The sequence below is a fragment of the Entelurus aequoreus genome, linkage group LG05 (assembly GCF_033978785.1).
Source record: "Entelurus aequoreus isolate RoL-2023_Sb linkage group LG05, RoL_Eaeq_v1.1, whole genome shotgun sequence".
In the NCBI taxonomy this organism is placed as follows: Eukaryota; Metazoa; Chordata; class Actinopteri; order Syngnathiformes; family Syngnathidae; genus Entelurus; species Entelurus aequoreus.
Window position 1 is genome coordinate 50,492,745 of NC_084735.1, and position 27,823 is coordinate 50,520,567.

General features: G+C 38.2%; 1 protein-coding gene across 2 annotated transcripts; it reads right to left on the bottom strand.

Moving 5' to 3' along the window:
- Window positions 1-462: 462 nt before the first annotated feature.
- On the bottom strand, window positions 463-26,310 carry nccrp1 (P1, F-box associated domain containing). 2 transcript variants are annotated; one of them, XM_062048319.1, is made up of 7 exons: window positions 26,033-26,310; window positions 19,773-19,853; window positions 19,588-19,684; window positions 13,171-13,266; window positions 10,567-10,705; window positions 1,305-1,374; window positions 463-1,222 (listed from the first exon to the last, which is right to left on the bottom strand). In XM_062048319.1, exons 1-7 carry the CDS (start codon window positions 26,172-26,174, stop codon window positions 1,134-1,136), a joined length of 714 nt encoding a protein of 237 aa, XP_061904303.1. In that variant the 5' UTR covers window positions 26,175-26,310; the 3' UTR covers window positions 463-1,133. The 2 variants fall into 2 exon arrangements, with proteins under 2 accessions (XP_061904303.1, XP_061904304.1); XM_062048320.1 differs by lacking the exons at window positions 463-1,222; window positions 1,305-1,374 and adding an exon at window positions 4,790-5,527 and having other exon boundaries at window positions 26,033-26,301.
- Window positions 26,311-27,823: the final 1,513 nt, after the last annotated feature.

Consider the following 27,823-nt stretch of genomic DNA (forward strand, 5'->3'; position numbering starts at 1 on the left):
CTATATGATTTGCCTGGGAAGCTGGACAGGACAAACAAAAACAAAAAAAACAAAAAAAAAATATATATATATATATATAAAAAAATAAATATAATAAACTTTCACAAGCAAAGACGCGAGGAAGCGGTTTACCACTCAATAATGTCAAAATAGGCACACAAGCCTGTGATCAAAGCGCTGCTATAAATAGTTGGTCTGCGTTAGCGTTTATAATAATATCACTAATACTTGGTTAATATTCAAGTCACGAAATGTAATGACAGGAAATGATTAATTAAATATTATCAGCAATACTGGCCTTTTATTTACCGTATTTTCCAGACTGTATTTTCCACAAAATTTTAAAAGAAAAAAAAAGTTTTACATATATTAGCCGTACCGGACTATAAGCCACAGGTATGTACAGGTACGTTGTGAAATGAAATATTTACACAGAAAGATTTTGTACATTTTTATTTACATACTTTGTTAACAAACGGTGCCTGTAACATGGCAGTAAAACGGATGATCAAACAAAACAGAAAAGTCATTGATGTCTTTATTCATCCTCCCCCTGTGCATTGAAACCACTGAATTTGTCTTCTTCAGTGTTTGAGTTGAAGAGCCTCCAAACATCTCCATCACACCTTTTCAGTCCCTCTGTCGGTGTCATCGTCAATGTCACTTTCATCTCGAGGCAAAGTTACCTCTGAAGTTGTGCTGTTCTCTTCACGCAGCAGTCCAGCCTTTCTAAACCCATTGGTGATGGTGGATTCTTTCACACTGCTCCACGATGTTAGGATCCACTGGAAAACCTCAGAAAAGGATACTTTTTGCATACAGAAAGTTTTAATGAATGATTTCTCGACGCTGGGTATCCGAGCCTCCCCAACAACTCCCAGTGCTGCTTAAAATGCGCAATCCACACTGATGTCGAGTGGCTGCAATGACTTTGTTGTACCTCCAGGAATTAAAGCTGGAATTGAGTTTGTTTTCTTGATGGCTGCTCTCACAAAATCTGTTACAATATATGTGCCCTAATACTGTCCAAAACAAGCAATGCTTTTTTTCCAGTGAAAAAGTTCATCCATCATTTTGTGTTAACTTTAACGACTATGTCTTTCGGGAGTTTTTCTTTTGGCATAGTCATCCGCTTAACAATCTCCATTAGTGGAAGCTTTTGTCCGGATGTGGTGCAACTCAAAACACGTGAAATGCGTTCTTTCGTGGCCAGTTGTTTTCACTATTATGGAGGATGCAAATGTCATGTTAACAGTCTAAATTAGAGGCAGGTCAAACGTCAAAGGTACTTCATTCATACTTACGATGTTGTCTGTTACAATTAATTGGTGGCGCGTTGGATGACACTGCCCATCTTACTTGTGGGAAGGGTTTCTGCCACGAAAATAATAGTCTTGGCTAGGGTTAATGATCTTTTTTCAATGATACCCACCAAACCTTCTCAAATTTGGTTCAAATCACTAAACTCACACATCAATCAGTTTCTTTGGAAAAGTAAACCAGCACGCATAAGCCTTAACCTAGTGTGTGTGTGTGTGACAATCGTGGGTACTTTAACTTAACTTGAACTTAAAACATTACAAAAACCCAAGGAATGTGTCTAGAACTCCCACATTTTCCCCATTACTTCCTTGCAAAAAAAACTGCACTACGTATTGAAATAGATCAATTCCAACTCATTAGATAATTTATGGTTATATATTCAACAATCACTCAGCCAGGAGATCCCCATTTCTAACTTGCCCTTTATTAGCCAAATTATTCTAAAACACAACTGCTTTAATATGCACTACCTTAACAGCTTGGTGGGAATTTTTGAAAATAACTGGGTGCCCACTCACTCCCTGCCAATTTACGCCTATTTGGAATAATCTTGATTTTCTGCTTAACAAGAAACCATTGAACTTTCCAACATGGTATGATAAGGCAGTCAGATGCCTTGCATATATCATTGATTGAAACCGTTGTATCTCTTTTAAAGACCTAATAATACAGTATGCAATAAATCCTAACACATTTCTAGAATATATACAAATCAAATCTGTAATCAGTGCAAGATGCAACAAAACAACATGGGAAAGTAACCCCACTACCGTTCAATTCTTCAAAATATCTGCCCGCAGAGCTTTATCCAATTTAAATGCTTTATTATCAAACAAAGATAACACAGTAGGTATCCCAACTTCCAAATGGCCCTCAGATCTATCCACAAGCTGTGACCCAGAATTCTGGAAACAATTATGCTTCAATATTTTTCGTTTGATTAATAATCCAAATTTACGGCAGATTCAGCTCAAAACACTTTACAGAATACATCACACTGGTCAAAGAATGTTTAAAATGGGTTTAGGTGACTCTAACATTTGTGTACACTGCTCGGATATTAAGGTAGATAACTACTTACACTCAATGTGGTCCTGTGCGCCCGTTAATAACTTCTGGCGCGGAGTGTGCGAGAACCTGTCACTTGCCTTAGAGATTCCCATTTCAACCTCCCCCTCACTCTGCCTGTTGGGTGATCTCTCCACAACTGACTTTGATACAAACAAAACATTCCTCCTTATCAGTGCATTATGCATCTCTAGGAACACTATTCTCATGAATTGGAAATCAAAAAATAATTTGTGTATAAACCTTTACAAAAACATTTTATTAGATCATATAGTTTTGGAAAGAATGTCTGCTGAATCAAACTGACAGAATTCCGATCTCTTTGGACCCCTCTCATCACATTCCTGATGTCACTCCTGTGGGGGGTGGGGGTGCGGCTCTGCCCCCAGGGGTCTCGTTCCGTAGGTGGGGGGTGCTGCGTGGGCCTGCAGTGTGTACCTTGGTTCCGGTCTAGCGGATGGGGGTGCCTGGGCTGGCGTTGGGGTGCGGGTGGTCGCCTAGGGGTCGGCGGTGAGCTGTCCCTCTCGTGGATGGTTGGGCGGGGGACTGCGCCCGGGGGCCTGGAGGGGCTTGCCGCTGTCTGGCGTTGGCCAGCCTGTGCCCCTCTGGCCTCGGGTGTTCTTGGGCTGACTCCTTCCCCTGGGGCCTGGGGCCAGGTCTGGCTTGGGCCACCCTGCGCTGAGGCCTTGCGGGCCCGTCTGGTGTCGGGTTGGGGGAGTCTCTTGCCCCCCATGTTGAGGCCCCGGTGGTGCTGCCCAATTGCCCTGCGACAGTCCCTTTCTTATTTATGTCTTCCACAGCTCCTTTACCACATGGGGTTCCCCAGGGCTCAATCCTTGCCCAAATCTTATTTGCGCTTTACCTTCTCCCCCTTGGTTCTATTTTTAGGAAGTACGATATTGCATTTCATTTTTATGCCGATGATTGCCAGATTTATTTTCCCATGGCACAAAATAACACGGTTCAACGTCTTATTGACTGCCTGCACGACATCAAAGCCTGGCTTTCAGCTAACTTCCTGAGCCTAAATGAAGACAAAACAGAAGTTATGTTGTTCGGTCCAAGTCGCTCCCCCTCCCCCAACATTGACCTCGGCACTCTGACCCCATATCTCAGCGACTGTGTCACAAACCTGGGGGTAAAGTTCGACTCAGATTTTAAATTCGAAAAACAAATCAGCAGCGTCGTACAAAAAAGCTTTTATCAATTACGCCAAATAGCGAAAGTGAAACCGCTTCTATCAGGACATGATCTCGAGAAATTAATCCACGCCTTTATCTCGACTCGTTTAGACTACTGCAATGCCCTGTATGTAGGCATTAGCCAGGCCTCCCTCGCCCGCCTGCAGCTCGTGCAGAACTCTGCTGCTCGTCTGCTAACACAGACCCGCAGACGTGAGCACATCACCCCTATATTAGCGTCCCTTCACTGGCTCCCTGTGCGTTACAGAATCAATTTTAAACTCCTTTTATTTGTTTTTAAATGTCTAAACAACCTCTCGCCAACATATCTCTCCGACCTCCTTCAGCCTTACTGCCCCACCCGATCCCTAAGATCAGCCGATCAGCTGCTACTGACGGTCACGGACACAAGGCTGAAGCTTAAAGGTGACAGAGCTTTCGCTGCTGCTGCTCCCAAGCTCTGGAACGACCTACCTCTGAGTGCTAGACAAGCCTCCTCTCTTCCTGTTTTTAAATCTCTCTTAAAAACATACTTTTATTTCATGGCTTTTAACACTGAGTGATATCCATCCTGCAATGGCGCCCCATAATACACCTGCTGTGAACCTGTTTTTATGTTTTTATATTTTATTTATTTATTTTTTATCGTGTTCTGTCTGTGTTGTGTTGTGTTTGCTCGGTTCTCGTATTATTTTTAACCTGCCCATTGTACAGCACTTTGGCTACCCCTGTGGTAAATTTTAAATGTGCTTTATAAATAAAGTTGATTTGATTTGATTTATCTATTTATTGTATTATGTATATGTATACATACATATGTATGTGTGTGTGTGCGTGTGTGTGCGTGTGTATGTACTGTATATACGTGTATATGTGTGTGTACATATACAAAACCAGTGAAGTTGGCACATTGTGTAAATCATAAATAAAAACAAAATACAATGATTTGCAAATCCTTTTCAACCTATATTCAATTGAATAGACTGCAAAGACAAGATACTTAACGTTTGAACTGGTAAACTTTGTTATTTTTTGCAAATATTATATTTATAATACATAAACTGTTCTTTCTTATAAAAAATACAATTATAAACTTGACTAAATACTTTGACTTGCAGTCTTGTCATCACAGTGCTTTTATTGTGAAGGTCAGTAGTGTGTTTTGCTTTGGGAATACTGGTATGTAATGTGTGACAGTGAGCAAGGACGTCCCTCGCTCAATACAGCAGAAGTTTATTTTGAAGGCCCCCCATTACAAACATTTTTGTACACTTTCATATTATTGTGAAACCATTTACCGGTATATACTTTTTAAATCTAACTTGAATTTAATTCGATGCAGGTTTTCTATTAAAAACTTGTTTTTTTTGTAAAAAAAAAAATGTTCGTGGCAGCCCAGCAATAACAGTGTGTGCAACAATGGGAATTTTCTGGGTAAATTCGCCATTATTTGCTGATCAATGACACAGCAATTAGGGGCTAGGAATACGTTTGCGGTAAAATTTCATATGAAGCGGCCTGCCATTTATTGACATTTTACATGCGCTTACTCATGCAAAACGTGATCAGTCAAACCGCAGTCTTTGCGTTTAGTAAATATTTATTCAGTTAGTTTTACTACATTGCGATTAAATAAAAAAATACCATTAACTGCTCAGCTCTCTTTAATGTCTATGGTATTTAACCAATATTTACCCACCCTTCCATCAGCATTAAAAAGTAGAATTAACAGTCTCAGGGTTTATTCACCTTATTATTTACTAAAAAGCCAACTTGTGTTAAGATGTTTCACGACAGTAGAACGAAATCTAAGAACTGGTTTTGACTGGTTTGATCATCACTGAGCTACCAGTGAAGCTTGTGCTGTAGAAGGACATCATGAATTGGTTCTTCAGTCTGTGCAGGAAGTGAATGTACCGCACACCTGGTCCATAGCCAGAGAACACATGCGACACCTAGAGGTCAGCACACAGACGTACAATAAAAATCAGATGTGGTACCACAAGTACAGTACATACAGTGTTTACATACGGGGTGTCCACAAAGTCTCTTTACAATGTAATGTAGAAGCTAAAACTATCAAAGGTAGGTCAATAATAGCTAATTATCTTAACAAAACACTGGGATCTTAGCTTTGTGTTATACAGCAGGTGACAAAGCAAATTAATAAGTGCAATATCAAACAATAGATCTCAAATATAAATTTGTTTTGGCCATTATTGTTTTAGTTGTATTTATTTGTTGATATTAGGGTTGTTCCGATCAGGGTTTTATGCTACCGATTTCGATACGATCATCCACGAGTGAGATCAGCCGATACTAATACCGATCAAATGTGTTAACTGTACAATTTTCAATGCATTTATGATGAGTGCTATTGACAGTCTTACAATATCAGCACAATATTTACACTAATTCCTTACTTTCTTTCATTTTATATAATTGTTTGCACAAAACATTCAATAGTGCACAATAACTAAACAAAAGCAACATCTACTAACTAATACTCTTTTAAATCACTTTGTTTTTGCAGTCAAACAGGGCTGCACGCTTAGCTTTTTCACTAGTAGCACTAGTGCTACTAAATAAATAAAAATGAGTAGCACAGAATAATTTTGTAGCAACATACAAAGGTCCTAATTATCACAATTTCATTATTTACACTGAATGTACACACGTGCACTCATACATACAGACAATGCCGTGTCGCTAACACGAGTGTAGGGCTGGGCGATATGGACCAAAACTAATATCCCGATATAGTTTGGCTGGTAAAACTAACCCATAAATAGAAATATTCGTTGACGTAACTAAATATCTCCACCATGCCTTGTTTTTCAATTTTCGGGACTGATGGGGATCCCAAATACACCAAATCAGTAAGTAAGAAAATTAGGTTGTGCATAATAGGATCCTAACTTAAGCGGTTTTGAGATAAGAAAAAAAATGCTTTGAAATTAATATATAAAAAGTCAAATATAATCTCCAATTTTCTTAAAAAAATATTTAACTATGCTCAATTCTTCAGCTAACAAAAACACAAAATAACAAAATGTACAATAAAGTGCCCTTGTTTAAGACGACAGTGTAAATAAAAATAATTGACCTTTATCAATGGTGTTTTTATAGGTAGACATTATTACAGGACATGCACACAAAGATGTTAGCCAGGAACACCAACCTGCCAACTGCTTCATGATGCTGTGTGACAGGCTGTGTTCTGAAAATTACTTTTAAAAAGTCATTAATTATAGTTACTCGTTACTTTACCAAAAATGTAATTTAATTACGAACGGAATTACTTTTTAATAAATCACTTGTTAGTTATTAATTACTAGGAAAATTAATTAATGTGTTACTTTAAAAAAAAAAAAAACTTAAAATATCTGGCATAATGCAGTTGAGATAAGTTCCATGTGTGTGTGTGTATATATATATATATATATATATATATATATATATATATATATATATATATATATATATATATATATATATATATACATATATATATATATATATATATATATATATATATATATATATATATATATACATATATATATATATATGACACAAGTGTGTGAGTTGGAGTGTGTGACATTTAAAAGGCGGTGCCTGTTGCCTAGTGATGTGACTGAGTCCACGCTCAGTAGTCTTAGCTTGAGCTGTTTTTGTTAGCTTAGCAGGCTAACAACGGCAGTTTGTCGACTGATGGCAGCTCTTTTGAATCTTTGAAATAGATTGAATGTGCTTCCATGGCTGTATGTTCTTGTCAACAAATGCGGTATTTTTTAAAATGGCAAGTTTGTCTCCTCTATCATTGATTTGTTGTTCAATATTCCCTCCGACCCTTGTAGTTACTAGCGCTCAGTGCAGTTTGTGTCAAGTGATGGTGAAAAAAATGTTGTCTTTTACTGACTAGTTTCTTCAACTAAGATCTAGTTTCATCCGTGTTGGAACAATTGAGTGTGTGAGCTAGGAGGAGCGGTGCTGCAGGCGCAGGAGGGGAGCACAAACAGCTCTCAGTGCGAGTGATCAATCACTTGTCCATTTGGTTATGGTTTAAATTGATTTCAAACATGCTATACAGATTGGTGAAATTTTTTTTTTAGTTTTATCAAATGTTGATGGATTTATTTTAGGAGCAAAATGCGATGAAAGGGTTGAAATCCCTTTTCGCACATGTAAGACAGTTTTTTGTTTTGTTTTTATAAAGTCGCACGGTCTATTTTTAGGCGAATTTGCGAGTAAATTTATCACACCGTACAGCACTGCCCTCAAAGTCATCCTGTGTAAATTTGTCGCAACGTACAGCACTGCCCTCAAAGTCATCCTGTATAAATTTGTCGCACCGTACAGCACTGCCCTCAAATTCATCCTGTGTCCAACAAATGATTCCTGGAGTTTAAAAACATTAACCAAAAAAACTCAAAATTATTTTGAAAAAATGAAAATATCGATCTGCTCACTTTGATATAGATTATATACCAATACTACCCTTAATATTGGCATCCCCAATTTATGGATCTAGCCGCCATCCTGGCCATTACACACCAACAGTCGTTGTATTATCTTCTCTCCAAATCTTTTTAATCTAAAATGCTACTTACTTTCTTCTGTAACATTTTTCCATCTACACTTCTTCAACTTTACTCAGCCCTTATTTCTTGGTGTTGTTTCAAGCTGGCTTAGTTTAGCTATTAGCAAGCCTGTCTTGGCTTTCTCTCTGTGTGAAACATGTTTAGTTTTGTCCTCCATTAATATTTAAGATACTAAAAAATGCAGTTTATATGTCACAATGGAGGTGATTATTATTAGCTTAGGGGAGCGGCTCCACACTGTGTAGGGAGACGCATAATTAATGAGTTGCTGGGCAATTGTCAACCAGAGAGGATGAGTGTTTGTGAGCAGCATTAAAAGGCATTAATCGGCAATGGCTGATCACGTATCTTGTCACGGAAATCGTCCGATACCGATCAGACGATCAATTGGCACATCCTTATTTCATGTCCAATGTTTTCTTTAAGAAGGTGTGTTGTGCTACATATTCATTTCCATCCACCAGCTTCAACCATTCATTAAATTGTTTGACCTGGAACCACAAATCATTGAAATCATTTGGTAATCTCTGCTGCAAAATGGAACATCAGAGCTTACACTGATGTTCCATTTTGTTGTTATGAATAGCATCCTCAAAAATCTAAATGTTTGAAAGAGAGACTGAAGTTCATGCCTTTGTTTGAAATAACATTAGTCACTAAATAAGTTTGATCAAATTTGGAATCCTCTGATTTCTATCAAATTTACTGCACATCATGCTGGAGGTGTGAGATTTCTGCATTGTCATATTACCGAACAACAAAATATTTCTGTCGTTTTATATATTAATTTATTTTACCTGACCATTGTCTTGGCAACAACTTCCCAACTTGCTATTCTGTGTTGTGATATTGTAAATGACTCATTTGATCTCATTTCATCACAACACAAACTCCCGCTTTGTTCTTTCTATTTAAAAAAAAAAAAAGGGCATTCATTTTAATACTGCTTTTTTCTTTATTTTCATTTTTTTCAAAACATTTTACCGGTATTTGTTTTGTTTTTGGTTAGTTGGAAGGGTAGAGAAGCTTCACAACAAAAAATTGGGAAAAAAATCTGAGCATTGTAACTTTCGTTAATCTATGTACTGTGGTGCAGTGTTGATGCTCGATAAAGCATACACAACATTTAAAAAAGTTACAATAATACTATCGGGGTATAACAGTACAGCATCGTTACAATTCATTACATACCTCGGTATTAAGGTCACAGTTCGGTAATTTTCAGTGTAGTAAGACAAGAATCATGCGGGGGCCACTCACATAAAATATGCTAAAAACAAGAGGTACTCAAAAAAATCGATTCACATCCAAGTCACGATTTTTTATTTATTCTGATTCTAAATCGATTCATATTTTGGTACAATTAAGAAAAAAACAAAAAGAATACAACTATTATTAGTATCATTATTAATATTAACTGTTGATTTTTTTTAATTTTTTTTTAGTATTGTATCTGTATGTCTTTTCAATTGCTTTGTAAATTTATATCCTAAGTATTGTAAAGCTGGAATTAGTTTGAAGTTGGGGTTGCTCTATTTTTCTTTTATTAGATAAACATTCTGTTATTATTGTAAATGAAATTCAAAACAAATATATTTTTTTTAAATACATTTTTTAGGGCAACACTGCGCATATAAGTCGTACGTCAGCAGCCAAGAGGAGCTTTTGTAACCTGTGACCTGTTTTGAAAAAGTTTTATTATCATTTACATACCAAATAACAGTACGAGAATCGTGTTGAATCGAAAATCAATTCTGAATCGAATAGTCACCCCAAGAATTTTAATCGAACCATAAGTTGCCCAAAGATTCCTATCTCTACTCAAAACAATCCAATGCATGACAATATACTGTATTATAAGTTATTCAAACGTATTATAGGCGATTTAGCAAATTACTGTAATATCCAACGATACATCTCATTAATAACTCACTTTATTTTTAGAATAAGCCACGAGCCAATAACAGACAAGCTGCGGGCCAAAAATGATCACCCTTTGGTCTACTTTGCACACCCCTGCTTTACAGTGTTTATTTTTAGCCAAGTGTCAGTACAACAGGATATGTTTACAGAGCATAAATGATTATTCTATGTTCAGTGAAGAAACGTTCAGCATTAATAGTTCCATCATGTTGGCGGCACACATTTTACACACTCGACTTGGTCTGTTTCACTGGTAGACCAAGTGTTTAAAAAAGCGAAGTATTGCATAATAGGACCCCTTTAACACATCTATTGAGATTTTAAGATAATTTTAGACATTTTAAAAGGCATTAAATTCCAATGTTCTGATTTTTAGACTTTTTAAAACCCCGTTTTTTAATCTTTTAGTTTTTGTTTTTTTAGCAGCAGCCCCACATGCATGCAGGCCAGCAGTGTAAAGAGCTCACCTCCTTCCATGTGTGCGAATAGGTGCTGAGGTCCTCACTGGGCTTGACGGAGTGCTCCGCGATCACGCTGCTTTTGTCTGCACCTAATAACTTGACCTGTAGTTGGTAGATTGACTCATGCAGCTGACTTTCCTCGTACCTTATGAAAGAAGAGAGGAAGGCTAGCTTAATTACTGACCTAGAGTGTTGGCCCTGCGATGAGGTGGTGACTTGTCCAGGGCGTACCCCACCTTCCACCCGAATGCAGCTGGGATAGGCTCCAGCACCCCGCGGCCCCGAGAGGGACAAGTGGTAGAAAATGGATGGATGGATGGAGTCAGAGCCGTAGCACCACATTCTAGGCCCTATACACTTGACTCCTAAAGGGCCCAATCCCACCTTAAACCCAAACACACACACTTGGTATGTTTATGGGCACTAAAAAACTAAATATTGCATAGATTCGGTTAAAAACAACTTTTAAAAAAACGTAAAAACCTTAATTGGGTTTGGAAAAGATGGGATTAACATATCAAGAACATATCTAGATCAGTTTTTTTAAAAGACAACAAATTCAATAAGAATTGGCCAGAATATGATTTAAATAATCATATAACCTGCCAGTATTCACTTAAATATGATTATACATCTGTCAAGGTTTCCTTTACTTCAGAGTGTAAAGTAGAGATGAGCTGACTTATGTATATTATCATCAATGGACAAAACAAATCATAATAGTACGTCATTATTATGATGATTATATTATATTTAGTGCATCTTCTGGGTGTTAAGTCTCCTCCTGTCTTTAAAAATTAGTGACTCCTCTGTTTATAACTCTAGTCGGGGGTCTTTGAATGCACGACAGTTATGAGTAATGAGATACAAAAGTGAAACTTGTACATAATTTTTCCGTATGCTGTTACAAATTTTCTATATTTTTATCTTTCTTCTATCCCTCATCCTTGTTCCAAAAAGTGGGGGCAAGACAGAAGCACTCTAACTCACCACCAGCTAGGAAACAGTCACTTGGCTCCCCCTAGTGGCACTGGGACTCATTCATACAAATGTTTGTAGTAAGCAAGGGGCGTTCAATTGCACTATGTTGCAATGCTCCAACGTGTGAATGCTCCAAAACATTCTACCCCAAAACTCATATATTTTTAATTCTTATCCTTGTTTTGGCGCGTTACTCCTTCCACATTTTTCTACCAATTCATACCGTTCCAACTTCAAAGTGTTCAGCCTATTCAGGAATCCAGAGTTTCGCTTCAACAACCCATTCCAACCATTCCACAATTAAAACATTCCTTTTAGTTACAAAAACCAAGTTGTTTTTTAAACCGTAAACATTCCGGGTTTTCCTGAAATTCCAGGAATTCCGTAATACCATTTATCAAATATAACAGGCTACTACTTCAACATTTCTTAACCGATTCAAACAATTCCAACACCAACTAATCCGCCTCATTTAGGACATATCGTTTTCAAAAAAATTGCCACTTGTCCCAAATTTTCTGAAAATTCCCATTAAAATTAATGGCAAATTTTTTACACAATTCCTACAATTTACAGCCGATTCAAAGCATTCCACCATTAACACATTCCACTATTCCTGGATATTCACACCAACCGTTTCCCCAGCTTTCCATAAAATTCTGGTTTTCCTGGAATATCAAAGAAATCCTGCCCTAATTCTCAATTAGAAAGCGTTACTACTTCAAAATTTCTGGAGCCTGCAGTGCCTCAGACATGAAGTCTCTGCAGAGAGTGGTGAGGACAGCGGAAAATATCATCAGGACTCCTATTCAGGAGATCGCAAAAAGCCGCTGCCTGACCAGACCAGGCTCAGAAAATCTGCTGAGACTCCTCCCACCCCCACCAAGGACTGTTTTCACTGCTGGAATCTAGAAAGAGGTTCCGCAGCCTTCGTAGCAGAACCTCCAGGTTCTGTAACAGCTTCTTCTCTCAGGCCATAAGACTCTTGAACGCATCATAATAATCCTCTCAATTCCCCCCAAAAATGGATTAACTCACTGGAACATAAAGACAATATAACATACATCTATAAACGTGGATGCATATGCAAAAGTGCAATATGTTTATCTGTACAGTAATCTATTTATTTATCTCTGCACCTCATTGCTCTTTTATCCCGCACTACCATGAGCTAATGGAACGAAATGTTGTTCTTATCTGTACTGTAAAGTTCAAATTTGAATGACAATAAAAGGAAGTGTAAGTCTAACATTTCTCGACCAATTAAAACATTTAAACACCAACCAATTCACCTTGTTCAGGACATTCATGCTATTAGTCATCTTCAAAAAAAATTCCCCAAAATTCCCAAATTTCCAGGAAATTCCCATTAAAATGAATGGGACATTCTGCAAAGTTCACCAATTCCCACATTTCTCAAATGAGTCAAACCATTCCACCATCAACACATTCCACTCATCCTGGACAACATTCAAACTAACACTTTTCCAATTTTCCAATTCTGTAACACTAATTCTCAGATGTAAATTGTCACTCAGAACATATTTCTATAATCGATTCAGAGTGCTAATTGCGTAATAACTCAGTCGATTGTGTGTACTTTAATGTGATTGTTCACTTTTAACTTACCAGTCTTGGATCATGATTTCTGGTTGAAAATCATCCAGCAGCTTTTCCCACAGCCCCTCCGCCTTCAGGTCCACAGTCTGCTCCAAGGTAAACCAGCTGAGGAATAACATATTTCAGTTATTGACTAAATTCAACTAAAGTCAAATAAAGTGATCAGAAAATTGGAATGGAAATTGGATAAGGCGATTAATTTTGTTTAACCTCCAAAAAACAATAAAAATAAAAGTTGCAATTTTACTACAATAGGTGTTTACTTTCTCAGAAAATGTGTTTGTTTAATTGCTACTTTAAATTTACTACTGTCATATTAGGTAGGCATATTACAAGACACACATCTATTTCTACATCTGGATGCATTTGTTGCTTTAACCATCTTCATCATTTTATATGAAAAATAAGAAGTAGTAGCAGTAGTAGCAGCAGTGATGGACAAGTTATAATTTTGTTGAGAAAATGTTGACTTTGATTGCATAAAATACTTGAGATTGCCACAATCGTGTTGAGACTGACAACCCTGTTTACTTCCGTAAACACTGCATCACATTGGTTAATGTTTTGCCCCAACCTTAGCCAATCGTGACTGATCATACTAAAACCAGTCAATCAACATGGATGTTCTCATACGTAAACCAACCAATCATCACATATGATCTCCATATCTATGGATGTTGTCATTCATCCAGGTTATTGTATTTTCTCTGATTTTTTATTTTTTTCCCTCCTGGATTCTTACGCCCGAATGCAGCTGAGATAGGCTCCAGGACCCACGCGACCCCGAATGGGACAAGCGGTAGAAAATGGATGGATGGATGGATGGATGGATTTGCAGTCCATTTGCTCTCTTTGTAGGGTGTAGCGTTCGGAGGACACCACCTCGTTACATGGTTCTAAAAATAGCAAAGCTACAGGAATTGCTACTGGTTCAAAAAGAAGTGAATCCACGCCAGGCTACGGGGAAATGTAGTTAAGCTACATAGCGTTGCTAGTTGTAGTTAAGCTACTTGTAGCGTGTTACTGCCTAACACTAAAAAGTAGTTGTAGTAAGACCTCATGTCTACCACAGAGGACATACAGTATATAGTATAGGTAATAAATAGTGTAATGAATGTTGTTTTCAATATTATCAAAATAAAGATGATCATTTCGAAAATCACCTAAAACAACTCAATGTCTAGCTTTTAAAAACACAACTACATGAATACAAAATACTAGGGCTGTAATATCAATCAATCAATCAATCAATGTTTATTTATATAGCCCTAAATCACAAGTGTCTCAAAGGGCTGTACAAGCCACAACGACATCCTCGGTGTCGAGTGGGTCTGACATAATATTGTGAAAGTCCAACACATCAGCGAAAGTCCAGTCCATGGTGGGGCCAGCGGGAACCATCCCGAGCGGAGACGGGTCAGCAGCGTAGAGATGTCCCCATCCGATGGACAGGCTAGCGGTCCACCCCGGAGCAGAGTAGAAAAGAAAAGAAAAGAAAAGAAACGGCAGATCAACTGGTCTAAAAAGGGAGTCTATTTAAAGGCTAGAGTATACAAATACTAAAAAATAAGATGATTCGACAGGAAGCATTAAGGAAAAGAGTCCAAACAACTAGACAAACAACAACCACACGTAGCATAGCAGAAAAAATTATAATTGTAATGATCCAGCAATTAGTCAGTTCCTCCAGGATTTTTCACACTTTTTGTTAGCCTAAATAAAATGCCTGAATTTACAGCCGCTCTTTTACCAAGTTAAGGCAAAAGTATTGAGGCTTATTTTTTTATTCAACTCAGTAAAAACATATACTCAAACATATACGGTTTTCATTCATTATAACTAATTATAGTAATAATTAATTATAATTACAAAAACCCAACCAATGCTTCCTTGATGTTTGTTGTCTGCCACTTGCATTCTCTGTGTATGTTTTACGCTTGTGTTTGTCAATCTTAAGGATTAATTTATGTTCCAACACATTTGCCCACGCACATTAAGAGCATTTGTGAACTGTTGAGAGCGATCTACAGCGATAATTTTTGTTGGTAAAACTAGAGACGATGACTCAATCCGATTTCTGCAGCTTACCCCTCCTCCTTGGCCCTTAGAATCTAGTGCCATGGTGAAGAGGAGGAGTTCAAGTACCTCGGAGTCTTGTTCACGAGTGAGGGAAGAGTGGATCGTGAGATCGACAGGCGGATCGGTGCGGCGTCTTCAGTAATGCGGACGCTGTATCGATCCGTTGTGGTGAAGAAGGAGCTGAGCCGGAAGGCAAAGCTCTCAATTTACCGGTCGATCTACGTTCCCATCCTCACCTATGGTCATGAGCTTTGGGTTATGACCGAAAGGACAAGATCATGGGTACAAGCAGCCAAAATGAGTTTCCTCCGCCGGGTGGCGGGGCTCTCCCTTAGAGATAGGGTGAGAAGCTCTGTCATCCGGGAGGAACTTAAAGTAAAGCCGCTGCTCCTCCACATCGAGAGGAGCCAGATGAGGTGGTTCGGGCATCTGGTCAGGATGCCACCCGAACGACTTCCTAGGGAGGTGTTTAGGGCACGTCCGACCAGTAGGAGGCCACGGGGAAGACCCAGGACACGTTGGGAAGACTATGTCTCCCGGCTGGCCTGGGAACGCCTCGGGATCCCCCGGGAAGAGCTGGACGAAGTGGCTGGGGAGAGGGAAGTTTGGGCTTCCCTACTTAGGCTGCTGCCCCCGCGACCCAACCTCGGATAAGCGGAAGAAGATGGATGGATGGAATTTAGATGTCGCTCGAGTCTCGCAACTTTATCAAATTTGCCGGCAGTGACATAAAGCAGACGCGACAAACACGCGGTGTTCGGCTTTGCTAGGGCTCTTTTTGTTTTCTTTCGCCCATCTACTTCAAAAACATGACAGGTAATAACAGGACGTTTTCTGCAAAATATGCAAGTACTGGCGCATCAGCTTACGGAATATAAAATGTGTTACATTGAGGGAAGTGATTATACGCAAGTTTTGGCTTTATAAAAATCTACTATTTAACTTATTATTTCATTATTACTTATTGTGTATATATATATATATATATATATATATATATATATATATATATATATATATGGGCAGCACGGTGGAAGAGGGGTTAGTGCGTCTGCCTCACAATACGAAGGTCCTGGGTTCGATCCTGCGCTTGGGATCTTTCTGTGTGGCGTTTGCATGTTCTCCCCGTGACGGCGTTGGTTCCCTCCGGGTACTCCGGCTCCCTTCCACTTCCAAAAACATGCACCTGGGGATAGGTTGATTGGCAACACTAAATTGGCCCTAGTGCGTAAATGTGAGTGTGAATGTTGTCTGTCTATCTGTGTTGGCCCTGCGATGAGGTGGAGAATTGTCCAGGGTGTACCCCGCCATCCGCCCGATGGTAGCTGAGATAGGCTCCAGCATCCCCTGCAACTCCGAAAGGGATAAGCGGTAGAAAATGGATGGATGGATAGATTATTATTTTATAGAAAAAATGTAACTCACACTTGTAATTAATTTGTTAGCTGCATAGCACTCAATATCTAGGGGGGTCAACAAGCTCACTTCGTTTCAAGAGCTGTGCCTCACTAACACTTGGCCCTTCCCCCTTGCCTGACAGAGCAATCGGACATCACTTGATTGACAAACACGCAAAACCAACTGTTTAGGGCTAAGACAAAGGGGAGGGAGAAGTATATGGATTATCAGCACATGTTAACATCTCTAACATGTAAAGGCTGCCTTTTTGTTAGGTCAGCATTGAAAAGGAAAACATGTTCCTAATTGTTTTACCCTGGATAAATAAAGGTTAAATAAATATATAAATATATGTAAACAAGGAAGTACATGTTTGTACGCTACATTACTCAGAAGGCTTATGGCTGTAGACGGGAACCGGAAGTAAAGCTAAGCTATGCGGGGGAAGACAATTGTAAGTTTTGAGCAATAAATATTGGATATATTGTTACATGTTGTGTCGTTCCTGTTTCGTCGACACAAGTAACATACCTACATTTTGATGAGACAGTTGACGTACGCGTTTAAGCGCCACTCAGAGACAAAACAGGGGAAAAAAAGACTAAATTAGAGTCTGACAGGAAATAACACACAGATTGTAGTTCCAAAATGTATTTCTGTAATGGTGTTCAATGTGTTTTAGATTGATTTATAAGGTCGACATACAAAGCGTTAACTATACAAAATTGTGTCCTGTCATTCATCCTTCTGTTTGTCCAATACTGTGATAATAGGCATATACTGTATTTCAGGCATAGTTGCAAATGGTGATTAATCATGTATAATTCATTTGAAAACTGATTGAAATTTTTAATAATTTGACAGCCCTCTGACAAAAGAAAAAAGCATGCAGGTCAGTATGGATGTAGGGATGGGCGATATGGCCTAAAATCTATATTGCGATATGTAAATAATGACACATACATATATATTATTTGACATGTAAATGACAATATAACCATTTTAAGGCAAAAAATTTGGCTACTGACATATGCAGTAATATATTTTATAAATTCCAGTTGTATTATTATTTTATCAACACTATTAGTCTACTTGCTAATTTACTCTTAATATCTGGTTACTTTCTGTTGTAAGATCATTGACTGAATACATTTTTATCACAATTATAAATCAGCCAAAAACACAGTATGGCGGTGTAACAATATCAATTACATATTTATATTATATCTTTATTCCCTTTTTTTACATACATTTTGAGCAAAATAACTAAGCATAAGCAAAAACTATGGGCTTTGTTTTTTGCTCTTAAAGCCCTCCTTTGTCCAGTTACTTATTTCCTGAGGTTGTAAACAAATAAACGACTTTGTGATAATAAAAAATATTGATCTAATCACTGTGGTATTGACCATATAATGATACAATACTTGGTATCGTCACTGTTGATATTTGTATTGATCTGCCTATATTTGTTTACATTTATTTTATCTTCCTACGGTGTATAATGTAGCATGTGTAGCTGTTCCTTGTCCTCCATTGATAATGCTATTTGGAAGAAACGTAATTTATTTGCCACTATGGAGGTAAGGATTAGTCAGCTACAAATTGAGTTACATTGTGGTAAGGAAGCGCTCAATCTCTTGTCTCTGTCAAATTTGCAAGACACAGCTCGAATGTGTCATCAACATGCATAATCACGATATGACAATAGTATTAAAAGGTCTATCGTCAACCAATTGTATATAATTTACCGTATATTACCAAATAGTAGCCCGGGCATTTATTTCACAAAATCGATTTTGGAGACAGGCGTTTAAAAGAAGCAGGCGGTTATTTGCACAAGGCTTTTAATTATTTTTGCACCAGCCTGCACCAGGCCATTATTTGGTTACAATGGTTACTGTCCAGTATTCTTTTTTCGTACAAAAAACTTTAAATGTAAAAGCTATTGTAAACATACAGACAAAAAAACAAGAGATCAACATGAGGTAGGCTATCAAAAGACAAGAGATCAACAAGGCCTCAACATGGCAGTAGTGCAACAATTGTCAAATAGAATACCAATACTAAAAATAAATAAACTTTTTAAATAAAGCAGCCTACCGGGAAAAATAAAATTATGGTACCACGTACTCAAGTATAAAACCCACCATCAAAACAGAACAATAATACTGTCACTTAAATAAAATAAAGGCTACAATACTCCAAGTTTTAAATAAAGCAGCATACAGGAAAAATAAAATTATGGTACCAAGTACTCTATAAAACCATCAAAACAATAATACTATAGCAAACGCAACGCCAGTAGCATTTTAATCTAAATTATGCAAATAACAGCCCATGGGCGGCTATTTGGACATAGGCGGTTATTAGGAAGAGGCGGTTAATTCACAAAATGGGGTCAGACCCCGGGCGGCTATTAGGACATGGGCGGTTATTTGCCCAAGGGCGTTTATTTGGTAATATACGGTATATCGTCTTTATCACGCAACCCTAATGGCAGCCATTTTGGAAAGACATTGAAAAAGACATTCTATTTCATTGGACTAACCTCAGCAAATCACATAGAACTGTAAAAAGACCATGATGTCCTCTTTACAGCACAACCAGTTTTATTTGTGTTGATTGTTTTTGCATTGGAAATAATGGCTCTTAAACGCTAGTCCCTTAGAGAAGACAAACATGCATTGCTGGGTCTTAGAATGTAATAAAAGAAGCTGTTCCATATAAAATGTATCCTTATATCACTTCTGTTGTGATCCGCTGCAGAAAACTATGGCAAAAAAAATGTTGGTAATGAAATAAACAATGCAGTACGCTGTACTGTGCACCCCAAATGTAACTGTGGAGGAGCAATCGCCCCGGCTGGGTCGTGCTTGTGTTTGTGAACTTGCCTACCAATTGGCGTAAGCCTGTGGGAAACACTCTATGGTATTCCACCATGACACATACCTGTTCTGAGGCAAGGCACAGACCACAACCCCTGCTGGGATGCCGCTGGTATCGCAGGGGAGAACCTCTGTGTTTGTGCTCCAGCCACTGAAGTCACCTATGAATTAAATTTGGAATTAAAAATTCAAGATTAAATGCGTCACAGGCACGCACCTGCACATACACATCAAAAAGCCATTTCTTACCTTCCGGTTCAAAGCATGGAGGACTATGCATGGGAGCATCCGGCATCTCAGGTTCAGGAGGAGGGATATCTTTACTCAAGCCTATGTGAAGTAATCGGGGACAAAGTGTAAAAACACCACACCACACCTATTGCAGTTCACTGCAAACATGACAAAGAAGGTCTCTCTGACAAGGTGTGTCGATCAGTCATACATGCACACAATATTCCTTAAACCTTTTCAAACACAAGTACTACTCATTGTGACACATGGACCTCTTATCTCTAGCATACCTGCACACAATCAATTACTTTGTATTACTAAGGAGCACAATAAAACTGTATCTATCATCTAGGGATGTGAGGATAAACGGTAGTAACGTAACAATGAAAATAAAAATAATCTTGTTTTTCATGAGCTATGTACTAGTATTGTAAGTCTGGGTGGGACTCCTACTTTGGACAGAGTTTGTACACCTTTCAGAGATCACATTTAGTTCCCCTTAAAATATTCTCATGTTGCACATGGAGATGTAAGCGTTAAATAAAGTGTAAATTCCCGTAACTTTCTGTCTGTAAAATATATCTTTTTATTACCATTTCTTTAATCGAGTAGCAGCATTTCATGATTATTATCCGTAAGTTAACTTTCATAATAATTTGACTGTAGAATAAGCACACATTTTTGTGTGGCCATAAACACATCAGTGGCTAAGTGCCATGAGTGTTTGTGTTAGTGCAGGTGAGTGAGAGAGAGGGCGGCTGCTGTTGATATGACAGATGATAAAGAGTTGGTTAAAGCATGGTTTGTACCGCAGCAAATGACCAGTTTTTCTGGATAGAAGTTTTTTTTTCACTAATGTTTCTGGTGTGGTTACGGCCGAATATAAATAAATAAAAGTGACCAATGGCATTCCTGTCCATTTAAAAGCGTCTCGACAAACGTTCCAATAATTAAAAACAGTGTTGACGAACATTGTTTTATCGGTTAGGGATGCTTGTTGTCACCTGTCACTCACTGAGTAGCATTGCAAAAATCGTACAGAACAAATAGAGTTGTGTTTATTTTGTTTAGAGTTCAGATAGGATGATATTTTGTGCGCGGCATAGATTTGCTGTGTGCAGAGGATGCGTGAGCAGATCGCTATTGCGCAGGCGTGCGCTTTAGAGGGAACACCGGTAATACTTGGTGTTGTATAGCACTGTGCTTTGTGTGGGACTGCGGCAGTTCACACGATACAGAATTAAACCCACCACTCATCAACGAAGCCGTAATGACATGAAAATTCCACAGAGGAAAAGAGATGCGTCCGTCGGGGCATCGTGGCCAATGTAGCGCATACCATTTGTCTAGGGGCACACGGCCAAACAGAGGGACAACGAGAGAAAATTCCTGCCCTAAATAAGACTATTGATTTTTTAAATATTTAGTTTTTGATTTGATAATCACTAATCCAATTCAACTGAATACTGAATACTAATTGCATTAAATATTGTTCAAAGAGTCTCACTTTTATGACTACTGCATATGATTAGTAAAACAAAATATAAAACAATACCTCACAAAATATATTTACATAATACACGTGTATCTGGCATGATTTAAAAAAAAGTGTGGAACTCATATTGTAAATAAAAATGTATATTAACATATGTTCATTTAATGTCTTCTTTTTGTAACCCAATTACATCAATTAATGAATAGTGCAGCAGTTCTTTCAATAGTCAGTCATGATTAACATACTGAGATGAAGAATATCTCGTCTTCAATAAGGTTGAAGATATTTTGCAAGATTGTTCTTCCTTGTACTTTGTAAGCCCCTTTAATCTGAACAGCCTCTAAAACTGGATCATATTAGTACTTTGTTTAATTAATTTGCTTAATCCATTCCATAACTTAAAGGCCTACTGCAACCCACTGCTACCTACCACGCAGTCGGATAGTTTGTATATCAATGATGAAATCTTAACATTGCAACACATGCCAATACGGCCGGGTTAACTTATAAATTACCATTTTAAATTTCCCGCCACACTTCCGGTTGAAAACGTCTAGATATGATGACGTATGCGCGTGATGGAATCAGTTGATGCGGAAGTATTGGTACCCCATTGAATACAATACAAAAAAGCTCTGTTTTCATTTCAAAATTCCACAGTATTCTGGACATCTGTGTTGGTGAATCTTTTGCAATTTGTTTAATGAACAATGGAGACTGCAAAGAAGAAAGTTGTAGGTGGGATCGGTGTATTAGCGGCGGACTACAGCAACACAACCAGGAAGACAGAGATGGATAGCAGACGCGTTAGCCGCCGAACTCACCTTAACTTCCTCCGTCTCGTCGACCGCATCTGTGATCGGGTGAACTCCTTCGTCGCACCGTCGATCGCTGGAACGCAGGTGAGCACGGGTGTTGATGAGCAGATGAGGGCTGGCTGGCGTAGGTGGATAGCTAATGTTTTTAGCATAGCTCTGTGAGGTCCGGTTGCTAAGTTAGCTTCAAAGGCGTCGTTAGCAACAGCGTTGTTAACCTTCGCCAGGCTGGAAAGCATTAACCGTGTATTTACATGTCCATGGTTTAATAGTATTGTTGATCTTCTGTCTATCCTTCCAGTCAGGGATTTATTTATTTTGTTTCTATATGCAGTTAAGCACGATGCTATCACGTTAGCTCCGTAGCTAAAGTGTTTCGTCGATGTATTGTTGTGGAGATAAAAGTCACTGTGAATGTCCATTTCGCGTTCTCGACTCTCATTTTCAAGAGGATATAGTATCCGAGGTGGTTTAAAATACAAATCCGTGATCCACAATAGAAAAAGGAGAGAGTGTGGAATCCAATGAGCCAGCTTGTACCTAAGTTACGGTCAGAGCGAAAAAAGATATGTCTTGCACTGCATCCTAGTCATTCACTCTAACGTTTCCTCATCCACGAATCTTTCATCCTCGCTCAAATTAATGGGGTAATCGTCGCTTTCTCGGTCCGAATCTCTATCGCTCCATTGTAAACAATGGGGAATTGTGAGAAGTCTTTCCTCCGGTGACGTCACGCTACTTCCGGTAGGGGCAAGGTACGGAAGTGTCATTTCAGTAGGCCTTTAAAGGCCTACTGCTATCCACGCTTAAATTTTTTTAATTTAAGCGTGGATAGCAGATCCATTCTATGTGTCATACTTGATCATTTCGCGATATTGCCATATTTTTGCTGAAAGGATTTAGTAGAGAACAACGACGATAAAGATCGCAACTTTTGCTCTCTGATAAAAAAAAACCTTGCCCCTACTGGAAGTAGCGTGACGTTGTCAGTTGTTCACTCCCTCATATTTTCCTATTGTTTTCAACCCAGCTAGAGCTATTCGGACCATTACCCCATTAATTTGAGCGAGGATGAAAGATTTGTGGACGAGGAACGTTAGAGTGACGGACTAGAATGCAGTGAAATACATATTTTTTTCGCTCTGACCGTAACTTAGGTACAAGCTGGCTCATTGGATTCCACACTCTCTCCTTTTTCTATTGTGGATCACGGATTTGTATTTTAAACCACCTCGGATACTATATCCTCTTGAAAATCAATCAATCAATCCCTAAATGAGAGTCGAGAACGCGAAATGGACATTCAGTGCCTTTTATCTCCACGACAATACATCGGCGAAACGCTTTAGCTACGAGCTAACGTGATAGCATCGTGCTTTAACTGCATATAGAAACAAAAAAAATAAACCCCTGACTGGAAGGATAGATAGAAAATCAACAATACTATTAAACCGTGGACATGTAAATACACGGTTAATGCTTTCCAGGCTGGCGAAGGTTAACAATGCTGTGCTAACGACGCCATTGAAGCTAACTTAGCAACCGGACCTCACAGAGCTATGCTAAAAACATTAGCTCTCCACCTACGCCAGCCAGCCCTCATCTGCTCATCAACACCCGTGCTCACCTGCGTTCCAGCGATCGACGGAAGGACGAAGGACTTCACCCGATGCGTTTGGCGGCCCGGAGACGTAGGAAGTCAAGGTGAGGTCGCCGGCTAGCGCGTCTGCTCTCCAACAAAGTCTTCCAGTTGTGTTGCTGTAGTCCGCTGCTAATACACCGATCCCACCTACAACTTTCTTCTTTACAGCCTTCTTTGTTCATTAAACAAATTGCAAAAGATGTCCAGAATACTGTGGAATTATGAAATGAAAACAGAGCTTTTTGTATAGGATTCTACGGGGTACCATAACTTCTGTTTAACTGACCACGTCACGCGCATACGTCATCATACCGCAGCGTTTCAGCCGGATATTTCCCGGGAAATTTATAATTGCACTTTATAAGTTAACCCGGCCGTATTGGTATGTGTTGAAATGTTAAGATTTCATCATTGATATATAAACTATCAGACTGCGTGGTCGGTAGTAGTGGGTTTCAGTAGGCCTTTAATTCCACATACTGGGATACCAAAGGTCTTAAGTGTTGTACGTCCAAGTTTTAAGTTAGTTTTTCCTCTAAGGTTATATTTTTCTTCTTTTTTTGAGAATAGTTGTTGTACATTCTTGGGTAACAGGTTATAGTTTGCTTTGTATATACGTTTTGCAAATGTACCAAATCATTGAATTTCAATATTTTTGATTCAATAAATAAAAGGGTTTGTATGTTTTCTGTATCCAACTTTATGTATTATTCTATTCTTTGTAACACCATTAGTGAATGAAATGTACTTTTGTAGTTATTTCTCCATTATTCTCCACAATAACTCAGATTTGGTAACAACAGCAAGCAGTAGAGAATATGGAGTGATTTTTGGTCCAGAACGTATTTTGCTTTATTCACTATTTAAATATTTCTTGTCACCTTATGTTGCATATTTTTTACATGTGATTTCCAGTTCATTTTCTCATCTATTATTACACTCAAAAGGTTATTTTATTTTACTTTTTCAATGTCCACTCCGTCTATTAGTATTTCTGTTTGACTTTCTCTTCTAATATTACCGAAGAGCATTGTTTTAGTTTCACTGTGGTTAAAGGATAGTCTGTTTCTGTCAAGCCATCTCTTTATTTTATTCATTTATTCTATTATTATTTGTAGTAGCTTATGTGTGTTCTCTCCAGGACAAAAAACAGCTGTGTCGTCTGCAAATAATACTAACTTTAAGTCTCATCATGTAACTACATCAAAAAGAGATATGCGACAGTGTCTCCATAAAAAAAAAAGAGTAAAACTTTAGTATGGGGAACATCCATTCATCCATCCATTTTCTACCGCTTGTCCCTTTCAGGGTTGCGGGGGGTGCTGGAGCCTATCTCAGCTGCATTTGGGCGGTAGGCGGGGTACACCCTGGACAAGTCGCCACCTCATCACAGGGCCAACACAGATATTCACCATTAATTAGTTGCTTATTATCATGCAAATGAGTAACATATTGGCTCTTAATTACTCATTATTAAGTACTTATTAATGCCTTATTCTGCATTGCCTTATTACACAACCAGTACAACCCTAACCCCAACGCTAACCATAACCCTCTAACCCTAACCCTAACCAAATAACTCTAAATTAAGTCTTTGTTACTTAGAATATGTTCCCCTAGTCTCCAAATAACTCTTAGTTAAGTATTTGTTACTTATAATATGTTCCCCATACTAAGGTGTTACCAAAAATATTATGTCTATGATTGCTACTGTTTTCTACATTGATAACTATAACTCTATGAATAGTACAATTATTGACAGTCACGCAAATAAGCGATTCATAAAACAAAACACATCGCTGCCCCATTGTCTCGTATGCTTGCATGTTCGAAATAAACTCAAACTCAAACTAGTTATTGGGGCAGTCTTGACTGCCGTAAGATGGCGGCCGCGCTGACGTAGCGAAGTAGTGGGCGGACACAGGGGTTTAAAGTTGGCAATAAAGCTTACAACGGTCTCATTGTCACTCCAATAGCTTCTGGATCATCATTAAATATGTTGGAGGTCTTAACATTATTACAATAACACACGATTGTTTGTTGAAGTAATGACGTTTAAAGCCATCCATTGATGATTGAAATTCCGAGGTTCATGAACGCACCTTAACGTGAGTGTTGATTGGAACATAACCAGGAAAAGGTGGATACAATAAGGAAGTGTGGTTGATAACATGTTAAAGTTTGCATTAAAGCTCTAAAAAAGCGTTAATGTGGCTAAAAACAACATTATTAAATCAAGATTATGTTTAATGCTGTATTGCATTTCCTCTGACTATAGCCTGTGAGTAAGAAGTGAGGAGGAAAGTAGAGAAAAAAGAAAAAGTACCGTGAGGTGAAGGATTCTTCAGCAAATTTCTTCCAAATGGTTTAGCTTCATATGCAGACTTCCAGTCTACGCTGTCCGGCATCGCCATTCCACCCAAAGCCCACTCTTCATCGCACCGTTTCTTCCACTCAGGAGCAGTCATTGTTCAGCTAGAAATGTGTGCTGTGTGGTTGTTCAACTTCAGGACATTTATTACTGCTGGTCTAGTGCGACACACCCAGTAGTGTGTTGCAATTGCCGTCATTCATCAGGGTGACTGATGTGCGGATCGATACTGAAATACCGATAACAGATATTTAGGCTGTAATATCGAATCTCAAATCAAAACATCGATACTTTGGTAGTTATTTGAGATAATATGTATCATTAACAGGAACATGGTGTAAAGCAGGAGTCCCCAAACTTTTTGACTCGGGGCCGCATTGGGTTAAAACAATTTGGCCGGGGGCCAGGCTGTGTATATATATATAGCAGGGGAGGCGGGGCCTCACCTGCCATCATGGAAAGAAAAAAAATGTAAAAAGAAAAAAAAAAAATTAAATTGTTATATGTATCCAGTGATTATACTAAAGTTATTTTCCATTTAACTTCACCAGTTTTAGATTATTTTTATTTTTATTTTCACATTTGCCGTTCAAATACTGAGAAGAGACGGTGCGGTGATCAGCAGCCAGTTGAGGCACGTCACTGATTTGTGCCTCAACATGGATTGTGCACAATGACTTGGTTAACTGCTGAGCTGCTGTGCAGTGAGACTTTATTGCTATATGAACTATATCAGCTAACTAAACCATAGTTTAGTTAGCTGAGGTATATAATGTACAGTGTATTTTGTCAACAACTGTATGTGTGTAACGTATTTCTTCAGCTGAGCATTCATAAAACTGCTGCCAAAGACGTACTGTCTGAGGCGCGCAGTAATCCGGCCTCCTGGTGGTAGAGGGCGGTAGTGATCCCAGAGATCATTCCTTGCCGCAGAAGAAAAAAAAAAAAAGTTAGCAATAATAAGTGCAGCGTTTTTTTATTTCCTCTCGCCTGAACTTTTATTAAAAACATGGAGGATTACATATGTAAAATAAAACAGTTTTCTAAACTGGACTTTCAATCGAAGCAGGAGGTAATAATTAGAGGTAGACCAACGCCGGAGCTAAAAGGTTTGCTTTTGACTTTGGGACAGAAGACCCGTTCTTTTCAAACGACGTGGTACACACGCAAAGGCTGGATGTCCAGCAAGAAAGGTAAGACCATAATAATGTTTTTTTTATTAAATGTGCTTTTTTGTGTGCTAGTTTGTATGTGTAAATAATGCTGGTATGAGCTTTTAAACATAACCCGTTAACTGCTGCCAATCACATGGTGAATAAGATACTATTTAGGGTTCATATGTTTGTAAATCTGACTGTGATGATGCAGTGCCTCACCAGACATTAACCTCACCGCACGCCACTGATATATATATATATATATATATATATATATATATATATATATATATATATATATATATATATATATATATATATATATATATATATATATATATATATATATATACGTATATATATATATATACACGTATATATATATATATATATATATATATATATATATATATATATATATATATATATATATATATATATATATATATATATACGTATATATACGTATATATATATATATATATTAGATATATATAGCGCACTTTCCGAGCACGCGATGATGTCATGTTATCTATGAGAAAATGCATTTTTAGACAATATGATTTGCCTGAGCGGCTAGGAGACACCG

Excerpts from the sequence above, each read along its gene's own strand:
- nccrp1 (XM_062048319.1), bottom strand. The coding sequence starts at position 26,174 with ATGACTGCTCCTGAGTGGAAGAAACGGTGCGATGAAGAGTGGGCTTTG. Across the intron at positions 19,854-26,032 it reads GAAGAATCCTTCACCTCACG|GCTTGAGTAAAGATATCCCT; the intron begins GTACTTTTTCTT and ends TACTTCACATAG. Across the intron at positions 13,267-19,587 it reads TGTGCCTTGCCTCAGAACAG|CTGGTTTACCTTGGAGCAGA; the intron begins GTATGTGTCATG and ends GTTATTCCTCAG.